Genomic DNA, 23,662 nt, shown 5'->3' on the forward strand with positions numbered 1-23,662 from the left:
GGGGATAACCAGTCTATGTCCTCGGAGTAGACATCCATGGGGGTCAAAGTTCAGTTCATGTCTCATGAGATACAGGCTGTCCAGGATTCTTCGGGCTTCCTGAGTGAAAGTGACCCCTTGTTTGGAGTTGATGCCAGTTGTTATTTCTTACAGCCTCCACTGTTTTCTGTAGACAGTAGACCTGAGCAGTCGCTTGGCATAGTTCACTTAGAGAGAGAGGTAATGGATGTGATCTGTCTGCTACGTATCGGACATCCTCTTCTGTCTTCTCGGCGTCCTCCATTTCACTAATGGTTGCTTTTCTGGAATGGCGCGATAGATAGTCCGCAGGATTGCTGGTACCTGGCTAGTATTCATTCTTGCAGTTATACGCCTGCAACTGTAGCATCCATTTTTCGATGCGCGGCGGCGGTTGTGACGCCATCCCAGTGAACAGCGGGATCAACGGCTTGTGGTCAGTGGTGACGAGGAAATGTTTGCCGTATACATACAGATGGAAGTGCCTGCACCCCCAGTGTACCGCGATGGCCTCCTTCTCAATCTGGGAATACCTTTGCTCCATAGCAGTCAGCGACCGGCTCGCAAAAGCCACGGGAGCCCACTCATTGTCTTCCTTTCGTCTCTGGAGGAGCACTGCCCCAATCCCTTGCTGTAGTTCACCATTCCCAGGAAACTACGCATTTCCATGATGTTGGTGGGTGCTGGGGCCTCTTTGATGCCTCTGACTTTGTCTGGGTCCGGAGTCACTCCTTCCCCATAGAAAACATACCAAAAGGATTGCAGTTTCCTTTGGAGAAACTCACACTTCTCTTTATGCAAGGTAAGCCCCGAGTCTTGAATTCTCTGATGTACCCGTCTGAGTCGGGTGTTATGTTCATCTACGGACTTGGCATGGACCAGAAGAACGTTGCTCACATTCACAACTCCTGGGAGATCCGCAAGGAGCTCCTGGATAGTGTTCTGAAACACTTCAGCAGCGCTCGAGATTCCGAAGCTCATGTGTGGAGAATGTTGTTATGTACCGGGACTGTTCATCAAGGACTAACGGATGATACCCAGCTCGGAGATCGAGCTTAGAGAACCAGCTGGCTCCGCTGAGTTCCCCGATCAGGTCATCTATGGTGGGCATCAGGTGTCTTTCCCTCTTGATGGCAGTGTTCAGGATTCTCATATCCACATATATCCAGACTTCCCCCGGTTGTTTTGGCTTCCTTGCAACTATCTATTTGGGACACCCAGGGTGTTGGACCTTGTACCTTCTCTATGATCCCAGCTTCTTCCAGCTTGCACAGGTCCTTTTCTATGAGTGGTCATAGGTGAAACGCGATTCTCCTGTGCCAAAGAGCAACCGGTTGCACCAGCGGATCAATGTGCAGACACATTTTTTGGTCAGGCAGGCACCCAATGCCATCAAATACTAGCTTGAAGTCCTCCAGTATCTGGCTCACGCCCTCTTGATGTATGCCAAAAGCAAAGACGACAATCCCTAAAACTTCGGCTGATTTGCAACCAAGCAGCATGCCATGCCCTTCTTCCGTCACATACACCAGAGCGTCCACCTCTTGCAGGTCATACGCTATTGTGGTTTTAAATCTTCCTTTTATGACGAGAGGTTTTGTTTGGCCGTACGCAAACACTTTCACCTTGGCCGGCGTCAATGCTGGAAGAGATTGTATCGCTCTGTATGCTTCCCAGGACATAATGTTTATGGTGGCTCCTGTGTCGATTATTGCTGTTGATGGGCATCCGGCCACTAGGACTTGGCATTGTGGGAGGCGTGTTTGAGTATCATCGGCAGACCCCACGGTGAAGACGGAGTGCACCATGTGTTCCTCTTGGTTATCGTCGCCCATGTCATGCCTTGTTCCTGAGACTCAGGAATCATATTGACTTGAGACCTTCCTGCTCACCCCTTGCTGGATCAGCACAATTTCTTAAAATGGTTGCACTTTCCGCAAGCCGTACATCGCTTCTCTCTTGCCGGGCACTCAGATGGTCTGTGTGACAGCCCCCCACCATGGCCCACACAATTTGATCCTGGGGCTTCTCGTGCGAGCCACCGAGTCCGCAGCAGCGGGGCTTCTTGTGCGAGCCATCGATTCAGTGGCAGTGCTGGTGACTGCGTTGACCGGCTCTGTCTTGATTTGAGTCTGAAGAGCGTCCTCCGTGTGTGCCGCCCTGGCGTTTGATAGTTCTTTTGTTCTCCCCAAGGTGAGTATGTCTGCCAGTGATTTTTCCGATTCTTCCAGTATTCTTTTCCTTAGCTTCTCTGACGCACACCCCTGTATGATCTGGCCCTTTATTTCCTTGGTCTCATCGTGAAAATCACATGTTCCTGACAGTTCTTTTAGACTCATCAGGCTTTTGCCGTGCCTGTCTGAATATGAAACATTCGTAGTCCAGGTTTGCCATCGGTTCAAAATGGGCATTCAGGGCCGCAATGAGTGTGAGATGAGTCTTTGGTACTGCCTCACCTACTGTTTTTGCTATCCCTTTCCCTCCTAAATGCTGCAGCATGGCGTGCTTTTGGGCATTGTCCACCTTAGTCGCCTCAAAAAATACAAACACTCGCTCCACCCACTCCTTCCATCTAGGGGCCTGAGCAGAGGGAGCCCCCTCTGCTATAAAAGGTTCAGCAGCCGGGAAGTGGGCCATGGTGCACACCTTGAACTTAGAAGTAGGTTTTGCTGCCGCTGAGGAGATCTATGGCCAGGCCAGCTTCGTGTTGAAAATTGCCACTCACAGTTTGTAGGGCCCACCGGGGGGCACTGGTACCCCAACTACTCCTGCGTCCAAATTCTGGAGTTCGTAGCAACTGCCTGCTGTATTGGACGCCACCAGGAGTAGCTGCAGCCTCCACTCTGTGCCTCAGGGAGACTACGTGAAGAGGGGGCAGCACAAGCACCGCGAACGAAGGATCGTGTGTGCGGCCGCCACCACAGTGCCACGGGGGTATGGACACCCTTGTCACCAAATATTATGTTTAATGCTGCACTCGGAGTCGATTGCAGAGTGCACGGTAATGATTATCGGCCGGTGAGGGAATTACAGGACATGTAGGTGATGTTAAGTGTCGGAGAGCAGGCGGCTCTGAGGCCGTTCACGCACACGCACAGCAATTTATTCATGCGCTCGGGCAGCGCGGGCAAAACCATTTGATATCACATCACCGGGGTTACTCAGAACAGTCTCGGGACCAACACACAGTAGATAGTTTTGCCCAACACTCAAGTGTCGCATGGGTCTACAACACAAAGGAGGACTTTATTATTTATTTATTTTTGCGATTTTATATAGCGCTGACATAGCCTAAAGGCATCAGAGCACTTTGCAACAAGCAGGATACAAGGGTTACAGCGGGTTACAATACTAGTAATTAATTTTGTGCGTTAACAACGGTAGGTGTGTGCAGGAGTTATCTCAAGAACTCGGGGAGGCTTCACTAAGCACGAGAGAGGGAGGCATTTCGCAGAGAGTGGGACCTCATTGAGTAGAGAAAAATGTGAGTAAATGAGAGAGAGAGCCAAGCAGAATGCCATTACACAACGGTGGAGGAGTCCGCACAAGGGATGCTGGGAAAGGGAGCACATCAGGAACCCTGAAATGATGGAGGGATGACCAGGTGGAACCCTGAGTGCAAAGTGAAAGCTTTAACAAAACATTTAACTGGCGGCAGTAAAAGCAGCTCAGCGAGGACTCCAAAAGCACACACGACATTCTACCTCCTCCTCCAAAAAACAAAATGAAACATGAAGCGCGGCACCTGTGTGGCGGGCACCTTGCTGATTCCTAAAGCATGGCACTTGTGAAACAGTGGCAGCACTGAGTGTTCAAGTCTCTTTAAAATGAATGCAATTTTAGGTGTGCTATCCGCGCATTGAAGAACAAAAGAATGGCGCAGCCACTATACTTAAAGAAACAGTACAGCGTTGCGGTGTGTGGCACTAGAAGTGCTCAGTGTGATTGTAAAGTAAGCGCCAAAGACAGATCATATTATAGTGTATGAGAACAAGTCCTGGGGGCGATCCATGGGAGTCAACAATTAAAAACAAAGGTTGGACAAGCAGGAACCAATATCCAAATTGAAGCAACGCTTTTTAATGGACATTGACAAAAGCCAATCAGAAGCTGGAGGTGGCCTTTAAGCCCCCTGACTGAATACAGCATGTGGAGAGACAGCACATGCGCTGCCTAGACTTGACCTAAAGACGGCAAATCAAATGCATTTACACTAACAAACTATGTGGCTACAATTGCTGCAATGCTGGAGAATGAAGAAACCATTGAAGAAGTGATAATGAATATTATTCGCTTAACCACCAGAAAAAAAGTAAATCAATAGGAGATGCAATAATAGTTTTTCAGCTTCTCTTTGGCAAACCGCAAAGCTGCTAAGAACAGCATTTTAGTTTTCACACAATAGCTCAACAGCCAATGTTGAAAGGTTAAAGACTGGAGACAAACAGAGCATTGACATCGACCTGTCTTAGATTTTTGGTGGACGTTAAAAGCTTCAATGGATGCAGTACCCCCCCAATTAAATGAAGAAATGTAAAAATGTGCAATAAAAAATGAGAGGTTGGAAATGTATAGCCCATGGTCAGAAAGTTTTTTTTTTAAATGTTGTTTTGTATTTTTTGTCGTTTTAATTCCAGTCTTGGTCCAGAAGAGAACCCAAAATAAAGGGATTTTTGAAACGCGTCAACCTTGATGCACTAGGGAGTTGGTGAAAACTTGCACCCTAAATTAGGCAACCCAATAAGGAAGATTGGAGGTCATGTTTGGATCAAAATAAATTGGTTGCTTCAACCCTTAGAATATGCTAAAAGCTTAGGAGTTTTTTGGATAAGTGGAATATAATAAGGACACTCTAGCATTTAGAAACTGGTGGCTGGTATAATGTTTGTTTAGTTTATGATGTGATGTTTTGAGTGTTTATCATTTAGTGTATAATTTGAATTAGATGTGCAATATTTTGGGCTAAAAAGAGTGTCTATAATGCTGTGTTTATGTTGTCCACTGAGTATGGAAAGTGAATATGAATAATGTTTCTGAAAGAATCGAAGGCTTAATAAATCAATAATAAGGTCAAGCCAATTTAAATACTTGATCCTTTTCAAAAATATTGTTGACTAAATAATTATCAGCAAAGGTGCTTCTTGTTATACACTTTTGGAAAGATGGCATTTTTCTGCTGTTGGCCCTGTGTGCGTTGAGCCTGTCTCTAATACACGTCTAGGGTGGGTGAGTGGACTTTATGCATTCCCTTCGAGAGCCACACACAATGGGAGATTAGCTGTGACTTGATGGGCTATCCACATTCTGATGGGCCACCCTGGGCAGGATGGATGGGAGGAGCTGGGCACAACCTCACAGTTACACATGAATAGGCTGTGTCATTTACCCACAGAAAAAACTGCTAAACCCCCTGTAGTGAGTCTGGAGTCAGGGCAGGAAGGGCGCACCTCTGTGCACTTCAAAGACCTTCTTTGAAGTCTCCCCCCACTTCAAAGGCAAAACTAGTTATAAGAACTGGACTTCTGACCATACCACTTTAGTACATTTCTGGACCTGTGGATACTCTGCCAGGAAAATGGACTTCTGTGCTGCGGAATGACTGCCACTCTTCTGAACTGGTGCTCTAGAACAACTGTTTACTTGCCATGCTGCCCTCCTTGTCTGGGTGAGAAGGACTGGACCTACATCACTTGACCCCAAAACCGATGTGACTACAAGGGCTTGCTGGATTGCCTCTTATTCTAAAGTGTCAGGGACATCAAAGACTTCCAACTCACCTGCCTCAGCACTGGGTTTCTGGTATCTGTAAGTCTGCCCTGCGACGTAGTGCCAAACCAGTCCTGGGCCCTTGGAAGTGGGTAAAAGTGGTGATCCAGCAGGATCCACGCATCGCCATCACAGCAAAATGTACTCAGAATCGTTGCCGACTCTAACGCATCGCAAACTGCGCAGTGACACCACTCCCGACTCATCTTCGATGGCACATTGCCTCCTTTGCATTCCGCATCTCGTCTTCGAAGATGACGCAACCACTTTACTTTTCAGCGGGTCACGGCTGGTCCCTGTATCTGACCCATGCTCCATCGCTGTCAGCCTAAACCTTTGGATTTGACTCGGTCTAGCACTACATTTCAGTTTATTCTGTAAAAATTCATAACTCTGATTCTACTTATTGAATTTTTGTCGTTTTTGTCTTGTTTTACTCATAAAATTAACTCATATTTTTCTAACCTGGTTTGAAATACTTTTGTGTTAATGTTTGAAGTGTTGCACAACAACTTTATACATTGCCTCTTAAATTAAGCCTGACTGCTGTTTGCCAAGCTGCCAGGAGGTGAGCACGATTTAATTTAGGGTGTGTCTGTGACTTACTCTGACTAGGATTATGGTACCTGCTTGGACAGGGTGCATACCTCTGCCAACCAGAAACCCAATTTCTAACAGTTATCACCAGTCATAACTCTGTGAACTTGCAGTTTTCGCTCATTACTTATATTAGAACTTTGCATAAAAAAACCCTCGTTTTGGGGATGAGTTAGAGACTGTTCCTTTTCCTACAGATATTTTGTCAGTGTTCCTTGTGATAGAGATTTTGCTTACATTTTAGGCATTCTAACTGGTTTATTATTTGCCCAATCTTCTATTGATTTACTATTCATTTGAGGCTTACAATTATTCTAATTTCTGTCTATTCTGTATTCATGGCATTTGGCAATCATTTTGTATCACTTGATTTTGGGATTCTGTAACAAAAAACCTTTAATATTTCGCTGCACTACAACTCACCTATTGAGTGGTCTCAGTTACAATTTGCTCTGTTAATTTGTTGGGCCTATTTTTGAGGAGGGTGGTGTCTTTTATCGCAAGATATAGTGCGTGCAGGAGCTGAGTCTTCGAAGATAAATTTTGGGGTGATCAAAATTTTGGGGTTCACTAGATTATCGGAGTTTAGCTCCCACAGTTGAAAGGCTTTACCTTGCAATGAAGATGGTGTCATCTGCCAAAGACTCCAGGCATATATAGCTTGGTGGCTGCAGAAGCTCCCTCATGAGGCCATGGAATCTTATCAATGCCAGTTTCCATCGTACTACAGTATGAAAAGTCCCATTGAAATGTTAGTTACTGTAGTACTACATAATATAAAGTGCACTGTAATTTCAGGTTCCACATTGCACCTTTGAAATTATAGTTTCTAAATTGCCGTCTGTGTAGCACTATTGCACTACAACTTTCCACATTGCTACGCTATATGAATCCACATTATAATGCCCCTGAAACTCCTCAACCAGTTGGCGCTGAAGCTTGTGTTGCAGTTGCTGGGTGAGAGTAATTTCTTTTGACTGCAGTGGGTAGTGAGGGACTTTTGGGGCAGAGTTCCACTCTCTGTAGATGTTAGTCCCCTCTGGCATGTCCTCCTTAGTTCCATACCTGGGAGTAAAGCTACTTCTACTGAGCAAAATAGCACATGCAATATAGAAGAAGCCTGTCTAGAATGAAATCCCACTTTTAAGAAGAAAGAGCTTTTTAGTTCAACAGTGCTCTATTCTGAGTGAACGTCGTGGTTATATGGGCTGTGCATTGTCACTCCTTCAGGGCATCTGTCAGGGTTGGATGGATTTAGGATGCCACAGACCATTGAACCCTGAAAACAACTGACTCCCATCCCGCCATTAGTTTTCCCTCTGTCTTTCCTGGACAGTAAAACGCTGTCCCCAATCCAGTCATTACATTTAGTCTCAGCCATGAGTAGTATATTTTTTCTTTCGAAGTACTAAGATGCATTGTCTATTCTTGCTTTGACTAAGGCAATTCTTCGATTACCAGTACACCAGTTGATTTATGCTGCATGCTGTACTATAGACTAAGACTGAGTGAAATTTTGTATCAAACTAGCAAAATATGCATAATTCCCAAATTTCAGATTGCACACCATTTCTAAAATGTTTACGTTACACACTTGTTCCATAATTCTTACACATGTGAGGCTTGTTTGCACAGAAAATGTGTTGCTGAGAAGCATTTCCTGGTTAAAACAGTCTCCTACTGGTACCTTGCAAAATAATTTTAGGAGACCTGCCCAAAACGTTTACTCTAAATATTTCATTCTTAAAACAGTTTTGTGGAACTTTGCAAAAGTTCACAAACAAATGATACGCACCTTTAGTATAGAATAGCTAAGATGTGTGCTTAGCTTCAGAATTAAAGGGGTCTTCCCCATCTACCAGTGCACTTTGCAATATATCCCTTCAAGTCTTGCTAGTGAAATCTATAAATGTACTACTTCCTGTTCTCTGAAATCTACAACCTATTTTTGACCTCCTCAGAACTAGATTTAAAACCATTGGTGGTGAATATTCTCAGTATGGAAAACACACTATAGAATAACTTCATGGCTATTATAGTAGAACACAAAGAAAAATGTCAGCTTCTTCAAATTAAAATTCAACCTGTAATCTTTTCTGCAAGGATTGCATTTTTCATTCACAGAGTAATGAACAACAGTGGCAAGAAAATGTCTTGCTCATTGGCACTTGCTACTTGAATGGCCTCACTTACTCGCATGACTTTCCATTTATGAGTCTGAAAACATATTGTGCTAGAAAGCTGGAAATGAATATTAGTGAAGGAACATGAAACATCTGCCCAAAAGTATTAATTTGATCTGCTCCCAAAAGCAACAGAGGGAAAAAAGGAAGAATTTTATTATTTGTATTTATTTTTGTGTTACACTAATAGTGAACTTTATTGATAAGTAAAACACAATATTCCCCTTATTCTGAGCTAGTAATGTACAGCAGTCTCTAGAGTAAAGTTTCATTTCTAACATCAACCTTGACATTACATCTTGTAACATTTGCAGGGCCTAGTAATCTAATGTGGCGTGCTAAAGGTGGATTGAATGACTGTCACAAGAAGCTGCAGCTAGGAAATACTCATGTTGGAATTTGTGAATTTTGTTGCAGAGAATGGCCAAATGAACCACAGACAAATGAATTTATACAGACAGAAGGTGCGTTACCCCCTCTAGGATGCACAGAGCAGATGTTTCAGCCTTCAGCACAATTTTACTCTGGAAACACTGACAATTTGAGTGAAGAACCTCCATTACTAGAAGGTGAGAGAATTAAAATACTATTGCTGACATTCTGTTAGAATGGCCCATCTACAATTTGCCCTTAATTTTATATGAAAGAAGTTGTTTGCCATAGTTAATCAGGCCAGGTGGATGTTTTTGCTGCAAGCAGTGTTTGCTACCTTTTATTCCCTCTGACCAACACAAAGTAGTTGTTGACCCATTGATATAATCCACATTCGACTACACTACTGTGATGTTCTTGTGTTTACCTGCCTATCAATTGTCAACATTTCATGGAGTTCAGAGTGCTGCAGCAAAATGTATGTATATGAAGAAAAATTGACTCTCTATACTCTGCTGAGAGCTATACACTACTGTCACTCAGGAAATGATCATCTTTAAAAACATATTTTTAATATACTGATGTATACATTTAGGATTACCTAAATACCTGATGGTTAATTTACTTCCATATGTTCAAGTCAAGCCATGTTGATTTGTAGAGAAGAGAGTTCTCACTGATCAAAGGGGGCAGTGACTTCAACATTTCTGCCCAGTACTCCATCTTGTAACATTATGTAGCCAAGAGCAGCTTGACGATTTGCTCCATTAAAATGTCAGACATCTTACTCGTTTGAAAAACGTACAAACTTTGTCAGTTCTTTTTTTAAAGCAGTATTCCATTTATTCATATTAGTGCTTATATTCCTCTCAAATCAGTAGAATGATGTTGGCTAATTCCTGATCAAACGCTCGATCAAAAGTAAGGTTGAATGAGGACCATTCAAGACCAACCATGTAAGGTTATCCACAAACTGACTTTTCTACTTTTTATTACATCTCCTTATTAGCTTCACAAATTCATGAGCTTTGCTATGCTTACATTTCCAATTGACCTAGTGAAACACCGCACTCCCCCTTTATTCAGCTAACAGCCAAAAACAGAGCTTGTTTAAACTGTGGTATGACTTTATATAGAGTTTGTTAATTTTGGACTGCAGAAATATCACATCAGTTGCATTGCTTACTACTATATCTTCAACATAAGTATATATTTGCTACTGCACATCTCCTTACTGTGTACTTAACTCGATACATTGTGGTTAAGTTGATGTAGTGGATGAAATACCTTTTCATACGATGAACTGCATGTGAATTAGTGGCCCTGTAATGTTTCACCTCTTTAAACTATTCCTCAAACTGATACATGACTAATATTCCATCTGTTTTTAAGTACTGAATTGTTATAACCCTATCCTCAATGTACAGTCTACCAACAAGCCGAAACTCCCTAGTTACACCTCAAGCTCCATGTGCCGCATTTAAATTTTTGCTGGGCACTCTTTGGTACTCCCCTTTGGCGCTGTCTCTAAGCACATCTGAAGTTATATAGTTTCTACACTTGTAAAGGTCAAAGAAGTCTTCTACAATTTGAATCTCAAAGCACCAGAAAATGTTCTCTGTTATCACACCACAGGAAATGTCCAGATCCTTAAATGCCATAGTAAATTCTTCAGAAATCCATGCATTGCATAATGTGTTATATGAATACTTATGTTAGTGAGGATGGATGCTGGGTATATCATAAAATATTGTGGAAACAACAGGTGCAGTAGCAACATTACTGGTAGACACTTCTGTAATATTTAGCTCCTGTCCAGAGATTTTGATGAATAATTGGCACCGTTTCATCCAGTCATCTCCTGCAACAAAACTCAGATACTCTCCAACCCCATAGGCGGTTGGCCAAATTTTGTTTTGTCCTTATTGCTCCCAAAAGCACAATCTCCATTTTGTCCCCATGAAGACTGAAGAACCTTCCCTTCATTCAATACATTTGGGCTGCCTCCCAATTTATTTTGTTGGCATTTATATGTGTGGTTTCCATCAGCATACTTCTAAAATTGATGTTGGTCTTGTTCGTTACCTTGTGCAAATGGAGGCTCAAATGGCAATGGTGAAAAGGAAGTTCTTGAGAGACACCACGTATGCCCCTTAATCTAGTTGACTCTGCCGGTACTAATATGGTTAGTAAAGTCCTGAAGGGAAAATTGAATCATCTCTGATGCAGTTCTACATCTCACTTGCTACCCCCATACCAACAAGGATGAAAACTGTGTGTTATTGTTTGTATACCATTACAATGTTTGGTATGTCAGGTTCTTAAATGTGTCACTTGGAATGTTAAGAGTAGAAAGTTCCTAGATGAGTCACTGGCTCAGCTAGGAAGACCACTCAGGAGGACTGTCACTTTAATAAATAGTCTCTTTTGACCTTCACTTCAAGCATATGTCTTTACTTGAATTTGGCAACGAGAACAGGATCTGAATCCAAGCGTACATAACACCAAGTATTAGCATTGAAAGAAGTCCTACACAAGTTGGAGATGTCAGGTTTAAACTCATAAGGGATGAATGTAAACTTCTTGACAACAAATAAAGTACTTAGGGTATACCATTTCGGGTGAGGGTATGTGCCCTAGGTTCGACTTAGTGAAGACAATCAGAAAAGCTTTTGTTCCCAAAGATAAAATCCAGGTGCAATCTCTTATAAGTCCTGCTGACATTTATTTCAAGTTTGTACTGGGTTTTGCTAGAGAGCCAAGCCCCTGAAATTGCTGTAGCAAAAACAGTAAGACCTTCATGTTGACAGAATTGCAGCAGAATGCTTTTGATAGAGACGAAAATACAATTGCTGAGTCAGAAATTCTAGCTATGTTTGACATAAAGAGGAAAATGTTCATCACAGTTGATGCTAGTTCATGTGTCATAAATCCATGATGGGAGTGAAAACACTGAGTTGTGCTTGTCTCTGACATCCACTGACAGTCATAGAAAGAGAACTGTTGGCTGCAGTGTGGGCTTTTAAGTATTCCCCCATCTACGTTTTGGGATAGAGCGAAGTTTAAAGTGTAGATCACAAACCACTGTTCAGAGTATTACAACCTGGAGGCACAATCATGGTTTTTGTGAGATCGGCTAGGGTGGCCATCAACCTGCAGGATTCCAACTCTACTATTCAGTGCATTGGGGAGAAAATGTGGCCTAACGGCTAGGGCGGTCGATCTCAGTGCTGGGGAACTGGGTTTGAGTCTCGGCAGGGATGCTCAACATTCTGTCATTCTGGGCAAATCACTTAATATCCCTGTGCCTATCAAAAATGAATGTGTCCGTCTGTAACATAACCGGGGCTCATGTAAATCTTGCGCTATATAAAGCTCAACACAAAAAAAAAAAAATACCAGGGGGCCGCATTACAGACAAGGCAAATTTTCATTGTTTATGCCCTAATATGATGAATGCGCTGCGCCCAGTGCAGCCGCAAACTGCTGCTACCCTGTGGGCAGTGTATTCAGTTAAAAAACAGAGCGGCTGCTTTACAGCCGCTCTGTGTTTTCACAGTGCAGGCAGCAACCCACCTGGACTTTTAAAGGGTATTATTAAATACATTTCTTTTTTGTTGCAAGATTTGTAATGCGCACAGCTACCCCAAGGGGCTTGCCGGCGCAAGGTAGAAGCAGATAGGCTGACCCGGGACTGATTGCTAGAATAGCCAAGATTTCAGGTTTTTGCGAAAGGCAAGTAGGGAGTTGCAGTTCCTGAGACCGGCAGGCAAAGAGTGCTGGCTCTCGATTTGAATCAGAAAAGATTACTTTCAAGCTCCACAATGTTTATAATCTGTACCCTTGACTTAGAGCATTCTGTAAGGATGGAGCTTGATTTATGCTGGTCATTGTACTTCTTCGGCCTTTACCCTGTTACTGCACTACTTGGCTCCCCTGCGCGGGATGCGGCACTGATGCTATCTCAGATGTATGTTGTAAAACTTTAATAAAAACATCTCTGACAAAAAAACCTATTTGCATGAGTTTCTAACTGTGCCAAATAGATGATGCATGAACTTGCTCTCAGAACTGAGACAAAGGCCTTGGGTGTGGGAAGGAGTTCTGTTCCTCTGACAAGATGACAATCTGGGCAGTTCCCAGGAACATTTTAACTTCAGCAGAGCCTACACTGTTAAAGACATGTGTAGATAAGATCTGGAACTGCCCCCTCCTTTGTACCTCTAGTCAGGCAGGCTCCAGTTATGGGCCCCAGTAAGGCCTGGTAGGAAACATTGCCAATTTACATGTACATGGTTCTTTTCTAAAGTTGCCTTCCCTTTGTCACATCGACTTTTGACACATATTTGTATTTGTGACACTTGGGTTAGATTCTAAGAAACACCAACCTTGCTGACACAAAAGAACTTCATGAGAATACTTTCACAAGGCCTTCATGTGCGTGGTTCAAATGTCTTTGTTATTACACCCCTATGGCGATGCAGATATCGGTGGAACATAAAGAATAAGCAGCCTGATCACAATCACGGCCTGAGACAAAGATGATCTTTTCTATATATATCCTTTTGTTTCCAAATACATTCAGAGGAGACAATTCTGCTAACTTCGCCTAGTAGCTGACTGACATCTCAGGTATGGGTGCCCAGTTCATGACCAAGACGGCGTCCTACATTCTTACCCACCAGGTGAAGGGGTTAGATCAGCAGACCATACATTCACACTCTAGACACGTAGGTTAGGGTTTGCATTATAGGAGTACATTAGGTCATTATAATACTGTGTTTGTAGACATACATAATGTGTCTCAACAAGATGGTGGAACGATTCTTTTGATTCACTGTTTTGACACTCATTATAACTTATCTGCTTCTGTGTATTAATCATTGCAGCAGCAGCAGCAGAGATTCCTACACACGCTTTAAACCAGAGATGTCCTTGGTTGTATGGAATATCCTCCTCAGCTAAATAGGTATATCCTATGTATTGGGTGTTGGTAAGTTCAAGCTTGGAAGGATATTGTTCCCACTGTGTTAGCCGACCTTTGTAAAACTTTTCTTACACAACATGGCACAGAATATTTTCAAGACATGAAGTCACTCAAAAACCATGTCAACATGGCCGCACATTAGAAGGTGGGGATGTTACCTTTGTGGTAGAGGCAAACAAGGCATTTATAACAGAGGTGCTTGACTCCTGGGTTAAATTCCCTGGTACAGATGATGCCACATAGGTATTTCACAAATTTAAAGTAGGTGAAATACCAGATGAATACTCTCCTTATGAGGAGATAGAAATCCTTTTACAATACCAAGAACATACTAATTGGTTTAAAGGCTCCCTCACCCTAGAGGGTTACACACCACATCCTGGTGTTGATTATTTGACTGCAGGCCAGCTGTGTGGATTATATAATAATCTATTAACAATATACAGTAGACTGTATAGCAACATTACCATTGTATTGAATTTGCATTCATATAGCGCTTACTACCCCTGACGAGGCGTCAAAGTGCTTTTTGGGAGAGTAGCACACTATTCCAGAACCCATAAAGGATTAGTGATGAATTAGTATAGTGAAATATGAAATTAATTTGGGTGGTGGACATGTTTGTCTGTTATTTGGATTGAAAAGGATAGTGGAGGGATTGAAAGGAAGGATTTGGAAAGTGTTTTCCTTTTTTTGTTTGTTTTGGAGCTCATAGCAGTAGCAGGAGTTTTGGGATGAGTAAAAGATAGGCGGAGGGGGGAGGAGTTAGAGGGAGGTTTTAGAAATGCTTGTTTTTGGGAATCGGAATAATAAAAAGAGGTATGAGATGATGCAAGGAGGGGTGGAGTAGGGAAGAGTCTCGAAAGGATTATTTTGGTTATAGTAGTGGTATGGGGTTTGGGATGAATGAGAGAGTAGAGGTAATGGATATATTGATAGAGGTATAGGGCGAAAAATAAGCTAGTGCATTGGAAAGAGTAGTAGTAGCTCCTGCGCGACTGTTCAAGCGGGAGCATCACAATTAGACATTAGCCCTCAAACATTAAATGCAGGTACAAAATGAGCAAGGGGCAAAGACTTAGGGGTGAAATTGATGGGAAAGTTTGCTGCAGTATCTGCCATAATATTGGGTAACACTACAAGGGAAGCAGCAGCGTTAAACATTTGCCAATGTCTAAGAGATTTGCATCTTGCGCAGCAGGAGCACAAATTGTTTAAATTATCAAAGAAACCTATGCTACGCAGAGATAATTTGGGACCCAGACCAGGAAAACAACGGGTTGACAGTAATTCTGAAAAGAATAACCCTAAGCAAGCACCCAACTCTTGCACAAAGCAGAAGTGGGACAAGAAGAAAAATAAAGAAAAACCTAAATCACAGGGGTGTGTCTCCTACACCGGAATCTACAGAAAAATGTTACAATTTACGTAACCATGATAATGTTAAACCACCTAATAGGTATTCGGATACTGATAGACGTTCCTCTCGTTGCTTTCAGGATGCATCCCATAGACATTTGGAGAGAGGAAGACGGTTAGAGCGGAGATCAGAAGAGCACGTGAAACTAAGGAAGGACTCACAGCCCTCATCAGAATACATAATTAAATAAGAAGGCAAGCTTTTTAAATTGACACCTCAATTTAAAAAGAAGAAGGTAGCCGGACTAGAGGTCAGGCATGTCCCGGTTTTGAGGACTCTGCTTCTGAACAGGGAGTAGGCACTGACAATGCTTTGCCAGAACCTGATGGACTGTCTGGTGGGAGTAGCGCTGAGTGACTATATCACAGTGGACACACCGGATACCAGGGTAAGCGTTCCACATCGTTTATACAAAGTCCAAAGAAGATTGGAAGGAGACGTGCCCAGATTTATTAATGTCCTCTTTTGGGAGGAACTCACCGAAGGTTATGACATTTTGCTGACCGAAAAAGATTGGCTACCTTACTTCATAATGGATTGCCCAAGGGGTAAATTGTGATTTTACCAGCCTTCTCAGACCTTGTCCCAGAATCAATTAAACACTCATAGGCAGGGAGTGGGTTTTAGTGCTAGCTCCTGCTTTATACTGCAAACATATTTGGTGGTATGACAGTTCACCTTATCATGCTATACCATTGAGGACAAACTCACAACCTCAAAGACAATACCCAATAAAAAACTAAGCAAAACAACATGTTAGGGAATCCTAAAACAACTTGAATCTCAAGGTGTGATTAAAAGTTGCACCTCCTCAATGAATAATCTTCCGTTTCCAGTAATGAAACCAGATCAATCATACCGTCTAGTATTAGATTACAGACATTTGAAAACAGTTACTCGCACATTTGCAGCACAAAATGGACACAGTGAAGCACTAATGAATAACTTTGTGCAAAAGAAATACAGAACAACACTAGATATCTCGAATTGATTTTTATGCCAAAATATAGCACCTGGAAGCTGCTGTTTGACCACCTTCATGGCGCTTTGTGCTAGGTTCTCAGAAACAATTCTGCTGTTTACTACAGGGGTTTAAGAATAGCCCCGGGCTGTTTTTAGCCAGAGTCACAGAATTACTGGAGAAGTTTGATGATCAGGTATTGTCAGATGTTGATGACATATACTTAACAGCTGATGACCTGATGTAGCACTTAACAACAGTGGACAATATAATCTTGGGGTTCACTCACATTGGCTACAGATTACATTTTTCAAAAAATCTAAAATTACCCATGTCAGTGTCCTGTTTCTGGGATATGAGCTGTCAAGTGAGGGCAAGAACCTGGTGATGCACTTTTTAGAAAAATGTGCATTGCTCCAACCTCCAATGACCTTCTTCGTCCAGTCTTTTGAAGTACACATTAGACACAGGAACATACAGAAATTTTAAGTTCGGTTCAAGCAGACATGTTTGTTTCCAAACACTTACACGCATGTGTAAACACTACAAAATCTGGTGATCCGTGTAATCACTGGAGCATCAGTGTATACATATGTTACGTTCAATGAAAGCGACACCATATCGATTGTATATAAATCGCATCTTTATACAAATGCTGAAATGCGTTTTGCACTGACTGAAAAGTTACCCGAAGCAGTCCAGACTGCTGTAGTGAGGGAGTGTACCCTGGCTAAAGGGAAATGAATCATTGTTGTGACCCCAGTAGAGACTTTATGTTTTAAATCTTTTATTCACATGTATCTGAGACATTTAAGTGCAGCATATAAACGACCTTGCTCATTGTTCTTATAACTCATACAAATCTCGGTTGCGAGCTTATCTTAACTTGTCATGTGGGTTTTAACTATTATCAAAACATGAACTACAAAAAACAGACCTAACCGCCCTTCCCACAAAAACTCCCCCCAGTACTGCAAGGCGTAGCTATTGTAGAGAAGTGCATCTATATTTCTCCCTCTGTGGTTGTGGTGCGAGCTACTCAATTTCAGAAAGCCGGAGGAAATGTAGGTATTTAGGACATGTAAGTTCTCTAAATTCAGTGGATAGAAGTCTGAGAAATGGGTGCCATATCTCGCAGAACGTAGTCTTAGAGGTTGTGAGAGTAGCGGACAGCCTTTCCATCCCTAGTATGTACCATAGCCTATGGAGCCAACTTAGGTGTGTGGGAGTACAAGCAGTCCCCCAATGAGTAAGATTGTTCTGGAGCGCTGCTCTGAGTGTCAGTCCCATTTGTCTTCCTTTTCGAGATTTAAGTGGGAAAGTCAATGAGTTGGGTAAACCTAGAACTGTTTAAGCCGGGAACCGGGGGAATATGAGTGTCAAAATGTGTATCTACTTCATCTAGGATCTGGGTCCAGTAAGTTGTGAGCTTCAGACATTCCCAAAGTTGGTGTAAAAGCGTGCCTGACGAGCCACATCCTCGCCAACAGTCAGGGCTGCGCTCTGGATTACCCTTGTTGAGATGCACTGGAGTTAGATACCAGTCGTGTGTCTATTTTATTGGCCATCTCGATACAGGATGTGTTCCGGGCTGTATGTCGAGCTCTAATGTAGACCAGCCCCATTTGTTGAAAGATAGCTGTCTCCCAATCTCTTTTGCCCATCGTCGTTGGCTAGGTGTAGGCTGTGTAGGAGCAGGATTGTGCAATAGTACATAGAGTTCAGAAATCAAATGTCTATCTGTGGATTTTGTGACTAGCCACATCTCAAACTTGGTAAGGCATCAGCTAATGGTGGGGAGGTTGGTGGAATGTAGTAGCTAGTGTCACACCTGGAGGTATCGAAGCCTTTTAGCTTCCGGTAAGTTATATTGTTGACACATTTGTGAGAAGGAGAGTATTCCTTCTTTGTCAAAAATGTGACCCGCAGCATGGCATTCGGTGCCATGCTTCAAATGTTCCCCAATGCAAGCTTCGGGTGAAGTCTCCCTTATTGAATAGGGGTGTCATGGCGGCAGGAAACGTGGTGAGCTCCCTTCGACGTGCCAAGTAGCACCATATCTCTACGACCATCTTGGTGATAGGGGACTTGAGGAGACTCCGTGGCCTATCCACTCTCTTGAGAAACTGCACCTTCCAGAGAGGGAGCCGCACGATTGTCCTGTCATAAATAAAACAGTGTTTTTCAGATTCCTCTCTATTGCACTCAACCAGGTACCGCATCTGCATTGCCTGGAAGTATCTCTGCAGATGTGGGATGCCCAATTCCCTTTGTCTGGTCTTGGGTAGCTCAAGCTCTTTCTCATGTGTGATCTAACCCCTTCATCACAATCCTATGTAATTCACTCTGCAGTGTGATAAGCATTCCTCGAGGGGGAGAGACCGGAATTGTCTGATAAAGATATATTATCTTCAATAGTATGCACATTTTAATCGCTGCAATGGCCCTAGAAGGGAGAGGTGATGTCATTTCCAGCTGTTCAGATCCTCTTTAATTTGGCTTAGTGTGGTGTAGTTTATCGCAATGGTTTGTGCGACCGTGGGAGCACGTTGAATCCCTTAGTAGGCCAGGGACCCCTGCACCCACCGTACTGGGAAGCAGGCTTTCAACTAAGACAGGTGTTCATTCGTGGTCGATAAGGCGAGGGCCTGAGATTTCCCTACATTTATGTGGAATCCTGATGCTAGTCTGAATTTGGACAGCTCCTTGAGGAAGGCGTAAAGGATCTATCAGGTTTGCTTAATGAGGCCAAGATATCGTCCGCATATAGGTTGACTGTATGCCTCTCTCCCCCAAAGGGGATGCCTTTGATCTTTGGGTTATCCCTGATCTGCTGTGCTAGAGGTTCCACATACAACGCAAATAATAGAGGTGACAAGGGGCAACCCTGTCTAGTAACCCTACCTATAAGGAAGGGGGGGTGACAAAATGCCATTTACTCTAGCCGTAGTTGTGGGGGAGCCGTAGCAACTCGCCACCCAAGCTCGGAAGAAGTCACCTACTCCAAAGTGGAACAGGGTCTGCTCCATATATTGCCAATACACCCGTTTGAATGCTTTTTTGGCATCGACTGTTAAGGAAAGGGACTCCATTCTTGTTTGATCTGCCTAATTGATGCGGTGCAATGTACATTTCATGTTATTGCTGCTCTGCCTATACTGTATAAATCCTGCCTGATCAGGGTCGATGATACCCGGCATCATGGGACCCAGCTGAGCTGCAAGAATACTTGTAAATAGTTTGATGTCCACGTTTAGCAGCAATATAGGGTGGTAAGAGCTACAAAGTTGCTTATCTTTCCCTGGCTTGGGGTCACTACACTAGACGCAACCAGCATGGCTTAGGTGACCGAGCCAGGGCCCCCAAAGGAATTAAACAGTCTTGTAAGAATGGGAGCCAATACCTGACAAAACGATTTATAGACGCTTGCTGGGTATCCATCTGGACCCAGAGATTTGAAGGGCTTGATGCGAGACATTGCTGAGATGACTTCTTCAACCCTGATAGGGGTGTCTAGCAAGGTCGCTTGGGCATTCGGATAAACAGTGGCTGTTTGTCCCTTTCAAATATGTGTTGATGTGCTGAGCTGCCAGCTTTTGTCTTTTATATGAATCTGCATAGAATTTCTGAAATTCTTTCGCTATTTGTACATCGTCCGCTATATCTTCTTCCCCCTGGGACCTGTGGCAGTGGGCTTTCGTCTGCTGTCTTTGAGCCTTTAACTTATTGGCTAATAATAATATTGGCTATATAGAAGGAGTGTTTTAGCCGGAGAGTCACGTATTCTGCCCTGTCCATGTTGAGGCCTGCTTATTAAGCCTGTGCTGTTGTTAGTTGGTGCCAGATTCTGGGTGCCCCTGTGTGACCGTGTATTCGTTCAAGTTCCCTGACTTGGGTTGTCAATTGGTCCCACTTTTCCCTACGTGCTTTATTGGCTGCTGATATTACTACGAGTTCCCCTCTAACCACGGTCTTCTTAGCCTCCCACAATGTGGAGATGGCGATATCAGGAGTGTCATTCTAATCAAGATAGTTGCGTATGGCTACTGTGAGCTGTTTGTATTACTGCAGGTCTATGAAGTAAGGTCTCCCTAGGACACCAGTTTCCATGATGGTGCTTCTGAGGTAGGAATTCCAATGTGAGGGTCACTGCGTCATGATCCGATAGTGCCGCCGGCTCTATCTCTGCATCCTTTGTAATATGATGGATGTCTCTGGTCCCTAGCAGATAATCAAGACGTGCATATCTTCTGTGGGCGTGTGAGAAAAATGTTTTATTGGGTAGATTGTGGATGAGCTTCCCTCCAGAGCTCTTTTAATCCCATTTCTTGTAGCTACTACCTCCCCCTTTGACAAGGCACCCGCGTGATGAGACCGACTACCAGACCTATCCTTATAAGTATTAAATACGAGTGTCAGGTCCCCCCACCAGGGTCATACACGTCTGTGCGGTTATCACTTCTGAGACTGCCGCCCGAAGAAACCGCTCCTGACCTGTGTTGGGAGCGTACATCGATCCCACCACCAGGGAGCATCCTCCAATATGGATGGTGTAAGCCAGTAGTCTACCTTTAACCTCTGCCACTTTATGGGCCACCTCTCCCCTAAACTATCTAGGAATAAGGATAGCAACTTGTGCTTTTTTGTTAGGGGTGGATGAAAAAAATTGGTGTGGGAATGCACGTGTTCTAAGGCGGTGCCAATCCCTGCTCAGGAGGTGGGTCTCCTGGAGGAGGCAAATGTCCGCTTTCATGCTTTCAAGGAAGTAAAGCACTGCTCTTCTCCTAATAGGATTATTGAGGCCCTTCACATTGAGTGAAAGTACCTTAATTGCATGTGGTATCATAACTAATGTATGAATGGTTATCTGGCTGTATCCCTGTGTCTTGAGAGTCCCTGGCTTCCCTCTGCCCTCTCGAACGGGGTCTCCATCCTATATGCTTCAGCTGTGCTCCTCTCTTCCCACTAAAGTGAGTTCTGGTTCCCTCCCCAAACTCAAAACATACAAAACCTAAAACACAAAATAATAATTTTGAGTTTGAGACTCGTAGATCGAGTCCTCAAGTCCCTGGAAACTAGAATAGTTGGTGTGTGTTGTGGCCCATAAGTCCCCCCCACGCCCCCGGAAAGCCTACGCCTGCCGCAAGACCGGCCCCTTATGAACTTAAATGCCTACCTGGAGGACTCATGTAGCGTCATCTTCTTGCTGATCACCAGACAGCGACTTCAGAACCGCCTGGCGTTCTTTCGCTATGGTGGCAGGGTCAGGTTTCACACTGTGCTCTCCTGGTCAACCTCTCAAATCCCAGTGATGCTTTCCTCACAGTGTTTTGGGTTCACCAATCTGAGTCTTCTTATCCAGGGGAACCTCAATTCCGAAGATGCTACAGGGGTGGCTGCTACAATTTGTCTATTGCAGCAACACTATTGATGGCCAGGTCTTTACAAACAGACTTAGGACTTTGTACTGAGATGTGACATCTGTCGGCAGAGGAAGGGTTCCACCGAGGCGTGTCCACCCCAGACACCTCTTTTGATTGTTTTTAAACATGCCTCTGGCTTGTGAGTATTTGGACCACTGCGTCCCCCTATCATCTGACGGGGCTTACAAGTTCATCTTGGTGGCAGTAAATTCCTATTCTCAATACCTGTGGGTATGGTTACAGTGATCGGCTGAAGCCAAAACTGTTATAAAGGATCTGCCAGTCTTTATCGGGACATACCTAGTTGACACAGTACATTCCATTCAGGGTCCGATGTTTAGCTCTTGGGCTTACAAAGGGCCATGGGAGGTTTGGGTGTGACTTTGTGTTTCTCGGCTCCATACCATCTTGAGGGAAATGCGTTTGTGGAGAGGAAAAACTGTGACTTAAAGCAGTCTGTAATAGCAAGGGTATTGTGCACTGGCCGAAGTTGGGTCCATCACCTATATGGGGTCCATAGGGCTTTCAACAATATGCTAGGAAAGTCCCTGGGTGGTCGGACTCCTTATTACATCTGGTTTGGGGTTAAGAACATGTGGGTCCCAGACCTTGATAATGACAGCAGAGTGGTGGCAGAAACACTGTTTAACATCAATGAACGTTTGTCTGTTTTACAGGAATTTAACGATTTCCAGGACACACAAAGCAATGTCCAAGTAAAACGCACCACCACTGAAGAAGCGAAGGTTGTTCCGGCAAGAACTGGCTGGATCCCAAAGGTTGGGTATCTGGTCCAAGAAAAGATAGTAGACAAAACAAAGCGCCTGTGTCTGTCCTGGCTGTTGAAGGTACACATACTGTACTTCTCCCGCTCCTTGCCAGATGCAAAGTAAAAAAGGTTTGTCTCTATTGATCTGATCAGACCCCATTATTTGGCCAATTCTCAACAGTAAGCAGCATTGACTCCTTGGCAGCTACCAATCTCCTGTCACTGCAAAACAGGCGGTTAATATGGAAGCTTTAATTACAAATGAAACCTGCTCAACTGAAGTCTTTCTTAGCATCTCAGACAGCGAGAATACTTTGTTTATCCCTAGTATGCCAAGACATTTCATTGCACAGGGCATATAATACGTCTGTGGCTACTTGAAAGGGTCTGTGGCGGCCATGATGCGTCCAACTTTCAGATTACTCTCAAATGAGTTACCTGATGTTGAACAGTCAAGGGTGTTGTGGGTTGAAGCCAGGGGTCGCCTATGTGGTAACCATATCTTCCATTGTAAGATGTTACACAGAAGTCCTGTTTCCGCCTGCCCATGTAGTAAGGGAGGATACGCTGTGGCATTTGATTAATCTTACTAATGTGTGTTCTGAAGCCCTTAGCAAACAGAAAGCCTTATTGTTTCAAACAGATGTGGCCTTAACTTCGGCCAAGGAGACGTTTGATCCTCATGTGGCGCATTCCTCTTCGGAAATATAGACGCTTCTCCGTACTCACTTCCCATGACATTTTGGGGCGCTGGTCCATCCTATTTTTAACATGTCTAATTGGGCTGGAATTGCAGGGTTTTTGAGGAGCATTGGCTTTGTGTTGGTCAGCAACTTCCAGACGGTATTTGGAGTTATCCCATCATTTTTTTGGTCCTGCTCCTAGTTGCAGGGATAGTGCTTTTATTATTTTTCCTCCTTTTGTGCCGTGGACGCATGGTGCATTTGTTTGGCGCACCGTTGCTTCGAGAACTGGATGAGCACTGGTTCCTGTTTTTCGGCTTCATTGCATACAGCCTGTGTTCTGCTGTCTCTTGCGCACTCCAGAGTGTGCCCTGGACTTCTACTTGGGTTTGCAATTGGTTGACTCTGTGGACATACACATACTGGTGGGTCTGCTGAAGTTCCATCTGTGCAGCTGTCGTCTGCAGACACCTCTGCTCCTGG

The 23,662-nt window shown here is 43.7% G+C and overlaps 1 protein-coding gene across 1 annotated transcript in view; it reads left to right on the plus strand.

Moving 5' to 3' along the window:
* The window catches only part of YIPF7 (Yip1 domain family member 7), a 528,534-nt gene that overhangs the window by 150,976 nt on the left and 353,896 nt on the right, over positions 1–23,662 (plus strand). The window contains exon 3 of the mRNA XM_085643312.1: positions 8,982–9,133. Within this exon, the coding sequence (XP_085499438.1) occupies positions 8,982–9,133 (152 nt within the window). The remainder of the gene's footprint in view (positions 1–8,981; positions 9,134–23,662) is intronic.

Source organism: Triturus cristatus, chromosome 2_2, assembly GCF_964204655.1.
Source record: "Triturus cristatus chromosome 2_2, aTriCri1.1, whole genome shotgun sequence".
Lineage (NCBI taxonomy): Eukaryota > Metazoa > Chordata > Amphibia > Caudata > Salamandridae > Triturus > Triturus cristatus.